General features: G+C 49.4%; 1 protein-coding gene across 3 annotated transcripts in view; it reads right to left on the reverse strand.

Moving 5' to 3' along the window:
• Positions 1-12,858, reverse strand: part of PDE2A (phosphodiesterase 2A) — a 392,093-nt gene that overhangs the window by 115,515 nt on the left and 263,720 nt on the right. For all 3 annotated transcript variants that reach the window (XM_079973519.1, XM_079973520.1, XM_079973521.1), the window contains one exon: positions 6,737-6,826. In XM_079973519.1, coding sequence (XP_079829645.1) covers positions 6,737-6,826 — 90 coding nt within the window. The remainder of the gene's footprint in view (positions 1-6,736; positions 6,827-12,858) is intronic.

Raw genomic sequence — 12,858 nt, forward strand, 5'->3', positions numbered from 1 at the left:
ATTTGGCATTGTTGAGCGCTGCGCTATCGGGGAAAGAGGGAGGGAGCGCGCGGGCGATTAGCAAATGTCAGAAAGAATGATTTCATGTTCTGAAATGGCTAACAGCACATCAAAGCAACATGCCCACGAGGCAGAGGACGGGGATGGATTTAAAGTGGTACAAGCACATACCCACGCCGTCACTTCGGGACGTTTCCAAGGTGACCTTTGCTTTTATGTCTGGCATTCGGAAGATGCAGGAAACAGTCTTACACCAGGTCTGTCTCCCCATCTATCCTGCAGTTCATCCATCTGCATTTAGAGCAGGGCTGGCCCAAGACATTTTGGCACCTGAGGAGGACCACGAAATGGCCCCTTCCCAGGAAAGATCTAGTCCAGGAACAGGTGGGGAATAAACTTCTACAGGGGTGGGTGGGGGCCTCGGTCTAGAATACCTGAAGGAGCGTCTCCACCCCCATCGTTCTGCCCAGACACTGAGGTCCAACGCTGAGGGCCTTCTGGCGGTTCCCTCGCTGCGAGAAGCCAAGTTACAGGGAACCAGGCAGAGGGCCTTCTCGGTAGTGGCGCCCTCCCTGTGGAACGCCCTCCCATCAGATGTCAAAGAGAAAAAAATAACTACCAAACTTTTAGAAGACATCTGAAGGCAGCCCTGTTTAGGGAAGCTTTTAATGTTTAATAGGTCATTGTATTTTAGTGTTTTGTTGGAAGCTGCCCAGAGTGGCTGGGGAAACCCAGCCAGATGGGTGGGGTATAAATTATTATTATTATTATTATTATTATTATTATTACTACTACTACTACTACCTCAAAGCGTCTCACAATCTGCTTTCTCTTCCTCCCCCACAACAAACACTCTGTGAGGTGCATGAGGCTGAGAGACTTCAGAGAAATGTGACTGGTCCAAGGTCACCCAGCAGCTGCATGTGGAGGAGCGGGGAAGCGAACCCGGTTCACCAGATTATGAGTCCACCGCTCTTAACCATTACACCACACTGGAAACCTGGGTTGTGCCTTATCAAGCATGGCTGTTGCAGCAAAACGCAGGGGATGAAGCAGACAAGGAGGAGAGGAGGAGGGAGCCAAGAAGGGGGAAACAGTGGGATAACAACAACAACAACAATAACAACAAAAACAATAATAATACAGTGGTACCTCGGGTTAAGTACTTAATTTTTTCTGGAGGTCCATACTTAACCTGAAACTGTTCTTAACCTGAAGCACCACTTTAGCTAATGGGGCCTCCTGCTGCCGTGCCACTGGAGCATGATTTCTGTTCTCATCCTGAAGCAAAGTTCTTAACCCGAGGTAATATTTCTGGGTTAGCGGAGTCTGTAACCTGAAGTGTATGTAACCTGAAGCGTCTGTAACCCGAGGTACCACTGTACAGTCATACCTCGGGTTACAGATGCTTCAGGTTGTGTTTTTTTCGGGTTACAGATGCGCCAAAACCCAGAAGTACCAGAACGGGTTTCGGCAGTCACGCATGCGCAGAAGCACTAAATTGCACTTTGCACATGCACAGAAGCACTGAATTGCAACCTGCATGTGCACAGTTGCACTGCTGTGGGTTGCGAATGCTGTGGGTTGCGAACATGCATCCTGGACGGATCACATTCGCAATCCGAGCGTCCACTGTAATAGGCATGGGTTGGCTTCGGACCCATGGCAAGCTGCCATGTGCAGGTTTTAGGAACAGGTGAGACTCATTGAACTGCATCTTCCTTTGGTAGTCGATTGCTTTGCAAGACAACCTGAGCAGTTTCGCCCTAGTGTGGCACACATTAGCTCAGGAAAAACCTGAGCAGCCATGCAGCAGTGCTTTGCTTTGAACTGGCCAGCTGAACTCCGGGACCTGAGTAATCCCCAAGGAGCTGCTGGATCAAAGCACAGCCTCACAGCTTGCACTCTGCTGAACCTGAGCTGCTTATGAATCCAGCTCTAAGGTCACGCAGCCAGATCTTCCAAGAGGTGCCACACTCAAAAGAGAGGGAGAACAGTGTTTTTCTGGCTCTTTTTTCTAGCCTCACAGTCTAGCCACGGGAAGTGTCTTGGAACTTGACAAAATGCAAATATGAAAACGCCGTGACTAATTTTTTTTACTTTCATCATGGGTGAACAGCCGGGTTGTCAATCATTCCCAAGAATATTAGTGCATTTATCATCTGAGATTTAATATGCATGTTTCTAAACAGTCAACGGAAGCATCTTTTTCAGATGTAGATATGTGAGATATTACTTAAAATTTTAAACACAAAAGCTACCACTTATTGCTTAAAGGAGGAGATACGGTATCTCTAAAACTACCCCCCCTCCATTACCTGCTATGGAAACACACCTGAATTGAAATGGAAAGACAGGTCGAAATAAATAAAAAATTGTCCAGTAGCACCTTAGAGACCAACTAACTTTGTTCTCGGTATAAGCTTTCATGCGCATGCACACTTATACCCAGAACAAACTTAAAAGGTAAAGGTAAAGGTACCCCTGCCCGTACGGGCCAGTCTTGACAGACTCTGGGGTTGTGCGCCCATCTCACTTAAGAGGCCAAGGGCCAGCGCTGTCCGGAGACACTTCCGGGTCACGTGGCCAGCGTGACATCGCTGCTCTGGCAAGCCAGAGCCGCACACGGAAACGCCGTTTACCTTCCCGCTGGTAAGCGGTCCCTATTTATCTACTTGCACCCGGAGGTGCTTTCGAACTGCTAGGTTGGCAGGCGCTGGGACCGAGCAGCGGGAGCGCACCCCGCTGCAGGGATTCGAACCGCCGACCTTTCGATCGGCAAGTCCTAGGCGCTGAGGCTTTAACCCACAGCGCCACCTGCGTCCCATAGAACAAACTTAGGTGGTCTCTAAGGTGCTACTGGACAATTTTTTATTTATTTTTATTTATATCGACTGCATCAGACCAACATGGCTACCTACCTGAATCTAGAATCATGAAAGACAGGTGTGCCCTTAACCAAAAGCCCTGCAGAATAAAATTGGCCCCCACCAATTAATCAACACACATTTCAGCTGATTAAGCTGCTGGCCCTTATTGAGGAGAGGGAACAAGAAGAGGAGGAAGAGGAGGAGCTGCAGGTCAGTGGCAAAGGGAATGCCAGGTTTGTTTCGAAGGTCCCAGGTTCAAATCTCGACACCCCCAACTGAAAGGATCTCGGGTAGCAGGATAGCAAAGCCCTCTGGTGTTGAGAAAGCAGCTGTCCATCCCAGCAGACAATGCTGTTGTTTGCCACCCCAGTCTCCAAGCAGTGAGAAATTCCAGGGCTTCCAGGAGCTTGCCCTGGTGTTAGGTTTCCTTGGAATGAAGGTCAACAGAGACTGTGGTGTCTTTAGGATATCTGGATTTATTTACACACACACACACACACAACCAGAGCATAAGATGAAGGCGTTCCCAGCATTGACACCCCAATAGATCTTGGCTCTGCATTAGTCAGATCTTTGGATCCAGCACAGAGCAAGCAGGTCTCTGCGTCCAGCTCCCAGCCTGCTTTCAAGCTCCACTCACACATATTTCCCACTATAGTTCTCCTACTTAGCAGGCAAGTGAGTGGGGTGGAAGAAAGCACACACACACACACACACACACACACACACACACACACCAGCCTGGAGGGCACCATTCCTTAGCTGTAGCTTTTGCAACCTAGCTCATTCTTTTGGATGTTGATGAGGACACTTCAACATCCATGCTGATGCCACTCCCTCCTCACAGGCTCTGGACCTGGTGTCCTCCATGGCGACACTAGGGCTCTCCCAGTTTGTTTCGGGCCCCACACATCAAGCAGGCCACACGCTGGATTTGATCTTTGGCGTAGGTATAGATGTGATCATGTCTCCTTTGATGAAGGTGCCATGGTCGGATCACTACGCTCTGAAAGCCAGGATTGATTTTCCACCACCACCCTGCTTAGGTGGCCAGCCAATTTGGGCTCGCCCACAGAGGCTGATGGACCCTGATAGATTCCGTCAAGCCTTGCGGGACCTTGCTCCCCCTGGCGACTCATTGACTGAGCTTGTTGAGGGCTGGAATACCCAGCTCCTGGCAGCCATCGATGAGATCGCACCTAAGCGCCCTCTGCGACCCCGCAGAAACCGGGCTCCCTGGTTTACCGAGGAGCTCCGGAAAATGAAGCGGGACCTCAGACGGCTAGAGCGAGTATGGCGGGGTGCCCGTGACGGAGCCTCAAGAACATCTTATAGGGCTTTTATGAAAACCTACGAGATGGCAGTGAAGGCCGCTAAGAAGTCCTACTTCTCAGCCTCCATTGCATCCGCTAGCTCTCGCCCGGCGCAATTATTTAGTATAATCAGGTCTTTAATGTCCCTTGAGGGACAGCCAAATTTAAATAACAATTTGACACACAGCTGTGAGGCATTTACGAGCTTTTTTGCGGAGAAGGTCTTGTTGCTCCGCCATGACCTTCCTGCCAATTTGGATACAATAAAGGAACTGGAGGCCCCTCGACTGTCCTCGGGTCCAGTATTGGACCACTTCGACCAGATATCCCCAGCCAATGTGGATAGACTCCTCCGAGCTGGAAAGCCCACCACCTGTCCTCTTGACCCGTGCCCGTCTTGGCTGATTAGAGCGTGTCCAGATGAGGTGCGGGCCCCCCTGGGGGATATCATCAATTTGTCCCTTGGCACCGAGATATTCCGAGGGGAACTGAAGGAGGCAGTGGTGCGTCCGCTCTTAAAGAAAACATCATTAGATCCTTTAGATCTATCCAATTACCGCCCGGTTTTGAATATTCCATTCCTGGGTAAGGTGATTGAGAGAGCGGTTGCTGAACAACTTGGTGGGTTTCTGGATGAAACATCGACTCTGGATCCATTCCAATCCAGCTTCCACGCTGGTCATGGGACCGAGATGGCTCTGGTCGCCCTAACAGATGATCTCCGCAGGCAACTGGATCGAGGCGGGTCGGGGCTGCTGATTCTTCTAGATCTGTCAGCAGCCTTCGACATGGTCAATCACGAACTCCTGGACCACCGTCTTGCCGATGTGGGGATTCAGGGCACAGTCCTTCAATGGCTGCGCTTGTTTCTCTCTGGTCGGGAACAGAGGGTGGCGCTTGGGGGGGAATTGTCATCGCGCCACTCCTTGGTGTGTGGAGTGCCCCAGGGTGCGATACTCTCCCCGATGCTTTTCAACATCTTTATGCGCCCCCTCGCCCAGCTTGTCCAGAGTTTTGGGCTGGGTTGCCATCAGTATGCCGATGACACCCAACTCTATCTGTTGATGGATGGCCATCCTGACTCGGCCCCAGACACACTGACCAGATGTTTGGAAGCTGTAGCTGGATGGTTACGTGGGAGCCGGTTGAAGTTAAATCCTTCGAAGACAGAGGTCCTGTGGCTGGGACGGGGCGATATGGGATTAGGGGGGCAACTCCCATCTCTTGCGGGGGCGCAATTAGTGCCAGCACCGTCCGTTAAGAGTTTGGGTGTAATCTTCGACACCTCCCTTTCCAGGGAGGCGCAGATTGCAGCTATAACAAAGGTGGCATTTTTCCATCTTTGCCAAGCTAAGCAGTTGGCTCCTTACCTCTCTCGCCCTGACCTAGCCACTGTGATCCACACGATGGTCACCTCCAGACTGGATTATTGTAACTCACTCTACATGGGGCTGCCCTTGAGACTGACCCAGAAACTCCAGCGGGTGCAGAATGTCGCAGCGAGACTCCTTACGGGGTCTTCGCTGCGAGATCATATTCACCCAGTGCTATACCAGCTGCACTGGCTCCCGGCGGAGTACAGGATCAGGTTTAAGGTGCTGGTTTTAACCTTTAAAGCCCTATACGGCCTAGCACCCTCGTACCTACGGGACCGCCTCTCCTGGTATGTCCCACAGAGAAACTTACGGTCTTCAAATAAAAACATCTTGAAGGTCCCAGGCCACAGAGAAGTTAGGCTGGCCTCAACTAGAGCCAGGGCTTTTTCGGCTGTGGCTCCAACCTGGTGGAATGCTCTGTCACAAGAGACAAGGGCCCTGCAGGACTTGACATCTTTCCGCAGGGCCTGCAAGACAGAGCTGTTCCACCAGGCCTTTGGCCAGGGCACAGCCTGACTCCCTCCCTCGGCAATCTTTGCGGAGCTCTGGCCCAATGGTTGCCAGTGGCTTGATTTGAATTAATTTTATAATGAATGGTTTTAGAGTGTTGTTTGTGCTGTACTTTTGTACTGTTTTATTGCTGGTAGCCGCCCTGAGCCCGGCTTCGGCTGGGGAGGGCGGGATATAAATAAAATTTATTATTATTATTATTATTAGGTGACCAGCTAAGGCCATTGTCTCCCCCAAAAACCTGTCTGACCAGTTCAGCAATCTCATCCTCTCTTAGATGCTAACACCCACTGGGTACAGGACCCAAGACCTGCAAGGGGGCTTGGGGCATCACCCAGGCTGACCCCCTCCAAACCCACAACAATACTGAAGAAAGTGGATCTAAACATAACCGAGTAGAAGGTAGTTTCTGGCATTCTAGCCAGGAACATGAAGGCAAGTAAATGAAGTTCTGTGGTTCAGAATCTCCAAAGATCTGCAGACATAACCTCCATAGATGCTTCAAAGCAGACTGGGACCTACACCTGAAAACTCAATTTCTGTCAAAAGGGAGCCCCCTCCTCCCTCTGGCCATTTCAGCTGCACAGATTAAGCTGGAATGGGAAAGAAGCTGCCCGTCCTCAGGGCCACCCCCTCTCCTAAAATAAAAACTGACTGCTCTACTTACCACTTTGGGGAGCACCGAGGCGATGGCATCTTTGATGACTTCCCGGAGGCTGGAGACATCAATGACAGAGCCCAGGCTCAGCAAGGCATCCTGGGAGAAAGGGGGAAACAGCAGGAGCTTTAGCACAGGAGAAATGCCCTGCCGGTTCAAAGATCCATCCATTCTTTATTATTTTTAAGAATTATTCATTTATTGCACCTCTATCCTGCTTTTTTAACCAAGAAGCTCCAGGTGGAGTCTATGGTTCTTCTCCCCCACCAATTTAATCCCCACAACGACCCTGTGAGGTAGGTTAGCCTGAGAAGCAGTGACTATAATGGGATGGGAGAGCTTAAAACAAAGCCAAGATATTTCTGATCTGGCAACCAATGCATCTCTTTGTTTTCACATAGTACATCGGAAGACGAGTCTAAAAAGCCTGGGACACACATTTTCACGGCCCTCCAGCAGCTGTGGTGGCTCATTGGCCAAAAGGAATGTATTTAGCGTTAAGTCTGGAAGTGTATGGGACACGGGTGGCGCTGTGGTCTAAACCACTGAGCCTAGGATTATCGATCAGAAGGTCGGTGGTTCGAATCCCCGTGACGGGGTGAGCTCCCGTTGCTTGGTTCCTCCTCCTGCCAACCTAGCAGTTCAAAAACACGTCAAAGTGCAAGTAGATAAATAGGTACTGCTGTGGCGGGAAGGTGAACGGCATTTCCGTGTGCTGCTCTGGTTCGCCAGAAGCGGCTTAGTCCTGCTGGCCACATGACCCGGAAGCTGTACGCCGGCTCCCTCGGCCAATAAAGCGAGATGAGCGGAGTCAGCCACAACTGGACCTAATGCTCAGGGGTCCTTTTACCTTTAACTTTAATCAGAAGAACACAGAACATGAGTGGCGCTGTGGGTTAAACCACAGAGCCTAGGACTTGCCGATCAGAAGGTTGGCAGTTCAAATCCCCGCGATTGGGTAAGCTCCTGTTGCTCAGTCCCTGCTCCTGCCAACCTAGCAGTTCGAAAGCACGTCAAAGTGCAAGTAGACAAACAGGTACCGCTCTGGCGGGAAAGTAAACGGTGTTTCCGTGTGCTGCTCTGGTTCGCCAGAAGCGGCTTAAGTCATGCTGGCCACATGACCCGGAAGTTGTACGCCGGCTCCCTCGGCCAATAAAGCGAGATGAGCGCTGGAACCCCAGAGTCGGACACGACTGGACTTAACAGTCAGGGGTCCCTTTACCTTTACCTGGAAGTGTATACAGTCATGACTTGATTCCCAAAGCTGAAAACCCAGAAATAACTGCTCCAGTTTCCGAATGATTTTTGGAAACCGAACGTGCTACCTGGCTTCTGTTTTGAGATTCCCTATTGTATCAAGGCTTCCGCTTTCAGTTTTCGGTTGTCAAACGTTTCAGAAGTCAAACGGTATTCTGGAATGGATTACGTTCTACAGCTGAGGTTTGACTGTACTGTGGTACTTGGTTTTATGGACTTAATCCATTTCGGAAGTCCGTTCTTAAACCGAAACCATTCTTAAACCGAGGCATGCGCTCCCTGATGAGGCCTCCCACCGCTGGTGCCCTTCCACCGTTCGGATTCCGTTCTTAGACCGAGGTAAAGTTTGCAAACCGGGACACTACTTCCGGTTTTGCAGAGTTCGTAAACCAAATCTTTCGCAAACAGGACTTTTCGTAAACCTAGGTACCACTGTACTCAATTCTGACCAAACCAGACTTCCATGAGCATCAGGAGGCATAGTCAGAATCAAGTACAGAATCAAGTCTCAGGGACCCCGCTCTGCATTTATGTTGATTTTATTCCTTGGCCTCTCCTCTCCAGAAGATGTCCTGCAAGGCAGTGGGTAAATACGAAATTGCTGTGCTGCCTTATCCAAATATGATGGAGTGTTTGCCCAGTCCCTGGCTATGACGCTCAGCCTATGCTGTCCCAGAAGCGGATCTGAGTTCATCAGTGTTGCCAACACTGGTTCGGGGCCTTGTTATCAGTCCCCACAAGTGGATGACAACCTCTTGCTGAATCCTGCTGTCCACAGAAAGGCCACCCTGGGGTTTGATCCCAAAGCACAACATTCCCCTCTAAAAGGAAACTGTTAGAAAATGCCTCCAGAGACACTCCCATCACAGATCCCCCTTAGCCCTGATGGACAGAATTACACTGTATTAACCACAATCTCCACTTCCATGCAGGGAACAAATAAATGAAATAAAACTATTGTATTTAGCAAATGCAAACTCAAAACAGCGGAAGCTGCCCTATGCGGAGCCAGACCTACTGCCCCATCTAACTCAGTAGTGCCTGCACTGACTGGTAGCAGCTTCACACAGTTTCAGATAGAGAGTCTCTCGCAGATGCCGTTGGGAACTGAACCCAGAACCGTTTTGCATGCAAGGCGAATGCTCTGCCGCTGCGCTATGGCCCTTGAATTTCTCCTCCATCCCTAAACATGACTGAGGATCGGCTTGGAATTACGAATCGGAAACCAAGGAACAACCTCTGCCTGCCTCTAGCTTGCGGAGGATAGTTATTACTTTTCATTTTCCAGTACTGACTTCTTATTTCTCCTTTTCTTTTTCCCCTCTCTAGTTTATAAGCACCGAGAGCCTGCAGGAACTAAAAAAGAAAGGGGTGGAGGATTGCTGTTTGGTTCGGCTTTATTTCTCTTTGCTCACAATGTCCCCAAATCAGCATCTTTGGCTTCTACCAGAGATCCTCTCACTGGCTGTGGCATTTCAGCCACAGAGAGTGTGATTGATGGTGTCGCAGCAGCACACGAGATTCTTACGGGCAACATAAAAGTTTTTGAGTCCATAATGCTAACTCTCTCGGTTAGCATCTGCCAGTGATGAACAGGAACTGAGAGGTGGGATCACAGAGGACCAGGAGAAACAGCCATGCCAACCCACAATGATAGAGAGTAGAAACAGATCTGTCACTTTGCTGGGTTTGGAGGTTGTTGATGCATTGCGCTCATATTTCGTCTTTCCTCCAGGGAGCTCAAGGTAGTGTGTGTTATCCTTCCCCGCCCCCCTCCATCCTCATTTAACACCCACAACAGCCCTGTGAGGTAGGCGAGGCGGCAAGGCCATGACTGGCCCACCCAGTGAGATGCATGGCTGGACTCCCAGGTTCTCTGACCACTGCACCATATTGGCTGCATATTGACCTCTTTGGAGGTCTTTAAGCAGAGGCTTGACAACCATATGTCAGGAGTGCTCTGATGGTGTTTCCTGCTTGGCAGGGGGTTGGACTCGATGGCCCTTGTGGTCTCTTCCAACTCTATGATTCTATGATTCTATGAAAACAGCCCTGCAAAGAATAATGGGAACTCTAGTTTACCCACCAGTGCTACAGTTCCCAGGATTGTTGGGGGTGGGCACACTTTATTCTGTGTCAAGGGCAGCTGTTTACCAGCTCCATCTGGTATGCAGGATGAGACCCTCCCTGCCTGTGGACTGTCTCACCAGAGTGGTGCATGCTCTGGTTATCTCTTGCTTGGACTCCTGCAATGCACTCTACGTGGGGCTACCTTTGAAGGTGACCCGGAAACTACAACTAATCCAGAATGCGGCAGCTAGACTGGTGACTGGGAGCGGCCGCCAAGACCACATAACACCGGTCTTGAAAGACCTACATTGGCTCCCAGTACATTTCCGAGCACAATTCGAAGTATTGGTGTTGACCTTGAAAGCCCTAAACGGCCTCGGTCCAGTATACCTGAAGGAGCGTCTCCACCCCCATTGTTCAACCTGGACACTGAGGTCCAGCTCCGAAGATCTTCTGGCGGTTCCCTCCCTGCGAGAAGCGAGGTTACAGGGAACCAGGCAGAGGGCCTTCTCTGTGGTGGCGCATGCCACATGGAACGCCCTCCCATCAGATGTCAAGGAAATAAACAACTATCTGACTTTTAGAAGACATCTGAAGGCAGCACTGTTTAGGGAAATTTTTAACGTTTGATGTTTTATCGTGTTTTTAATATTCTGTTGGGATTCACCCAGAGTGGCTGGGGAAACCCAGCCAAATGGGCAGGGTATAAATAATAAAATTATTATTATTATTTAAATATTTGGAGTGTAGCGCTCAGTCTTTTCTGCTGTCCTCTTCCTCTCTGCACTAGGAGTGACTATTTAGCTGGGGAGTGACTGGAGGAGAACATCCCTGCTTTGAGATGCTGAAGGTGCGCATGCAGATCCCTAGCAAAACGATCTTTGAAAAAATCTTGATTTGTTAACAACAAAAACCTATCAAAAAGAAAGAAAACAAAGAATCAGACATTTCAGCCATAAAGCGTCAGAGCTGGGAAGGACAAAAGTCGAAAGACAGTGCGCAGCATAGAGTATTAACTTGTACAAAGATTCCCTTCTCAAACAATAAAGAAATATAAAAATGGAAGCATTATCCACCTGTGAGTTCATTATTGTGAATAAAGGTTCTATGTGGTCTGAAATGAGCCAGGCATTTGCTTCTGCTGCGGACACTGAGTGACCGTGTGCCTCATTTTGCTACTGTATAAGAAATGAATCCATGCCATTAAAAAAGAAAAACCCAGTCGTTCAAGCCCTGCTCTCTGGAGACATTTAGTCATTGAGATATATTTTCAAAAGGGGCAATTTGCGAAACCCTTGAATGCCAGCTATCTAAATTACTGATATTAAAGGTAAAAAAAACCACACCACCATTTTGCAAGGAATGGACTAACGCAGGCAAAGTGCGCTAATGGAGATCGACTTTTCAGAGGTGGCCTCACTCTGACCCACAAGAGGGCAGAGAGGGCTCTCTCTTTCCTGCCCTGCTTAAAGGATTGCAGAATGGTTTAATAGAGTACGGGACAAAAATATCTCTCGAGGGGCTTCTACTGAAACCAGCAGGCACAATGGGTGGGGGGACTTGGCTGGATCCAGTCTGGGAAGCAACATTCAATGGCTTTGAGCACATCAATGATATCTGTGTTTTCTTGGACAGGAGGGAAATTGCTTCTAGAGCGGACTGTGATTCTGAGACCTGGGAGAACCCACACTGCAGTGCCCCCACGACCGATGGCCAGACAGGGTACTGCAGCAAAGGTCAAGTGACCCAGATCACCAGTTGGGATCTTCTCTTCTCTCTCTCTCAGGGCCGGATTTAGGTTTGATGAGGCCCTAAGTTGCTGAAGGTAACGGGGCCCTTTATATGTCTAGCTGTCCTTTGTCAAAACCCAATTGTCACTGTTTCTTGTGTTGAATATATGCTATATGATAATTCACGGATCTAATAGGTATCTCAAGCCATTTGCACATAACAAAATATGTATTTTATTAAAGTAATTGTTGAACTGAAATGCATGGAGAATGTCAGCAACCTATATATAGAAATGAGTAAACCATATAGATCAGGAGCAGGCAAACTAAGGCCCAGGGGCCAGATGCGGCCCATTCGCCTTCTAAATCCGGCCCGCAGCCTGTCCGGGAACCAGCGTGTTATGACTTGAGTAGAATGCATCCCTGGGTTATTTGTGCGGCATAGGAATTTGTTCATTCCCCCCCCCCCATATGGTCACGCCCCCCCACAAGGTCTGAGGGACGGTGGACTGGCCCACGGCTGGGAAAGGTTGCTGACCCCTAATATTCTTATAAATCTTATATTTTCGAAATGTACATACAGGTTTTTTTTCCTTTAATTTTTTTTAGGGCCCCCAAGGGAGTGGGGCCCTAAGCTATAGCTTGTTTCGCTTATACGTAAATCCAGGACTGCGCTCTCTCTCTATCTCTCTCTCTCTCTCTTTCATGGACATCCAATGTAGCTGAAGATTTAGGGGAGATAAAATGAAATGCTTCTTTACACAGTACCGGGTCAAACTGTGTGACTCACTTCTGCAGGGGTTTACCACCTTATGGAAGCCCCAAGAGAGGAGAGATGCTCTTGAGCTACTGCTCGCTTCCCCATTGAGGCACCTGGGGGCCCCTGTGAGAGCAGGATGCTGGACTAGTTGGGCCACTGGTCTGACCCAGCAAGCTATTCTTATACTCTTAAGCTGCCCATGGGAACTTCAATGGGTTCAAGGTCAAGGACAATAAGAGCCCCGCTCTATTCTGCCTTGCTCAGATGCCACCTGGAATCCTGTGTTTACTTCTGGGAACCCCAGTTGAAGAAGG

The sequence above is a fragment of the Podarcis cretensis genome, assembly GCF_951804945.1.
Source record: "Podarcis cretensis genome assembly, chromosome: 4".
Lineage (NCBI taxonomy): Eukaryota > Metazoa > Chordata > Lepidosauria > Squamata > Lacertidae > Podarcis > Podarcis cretensis.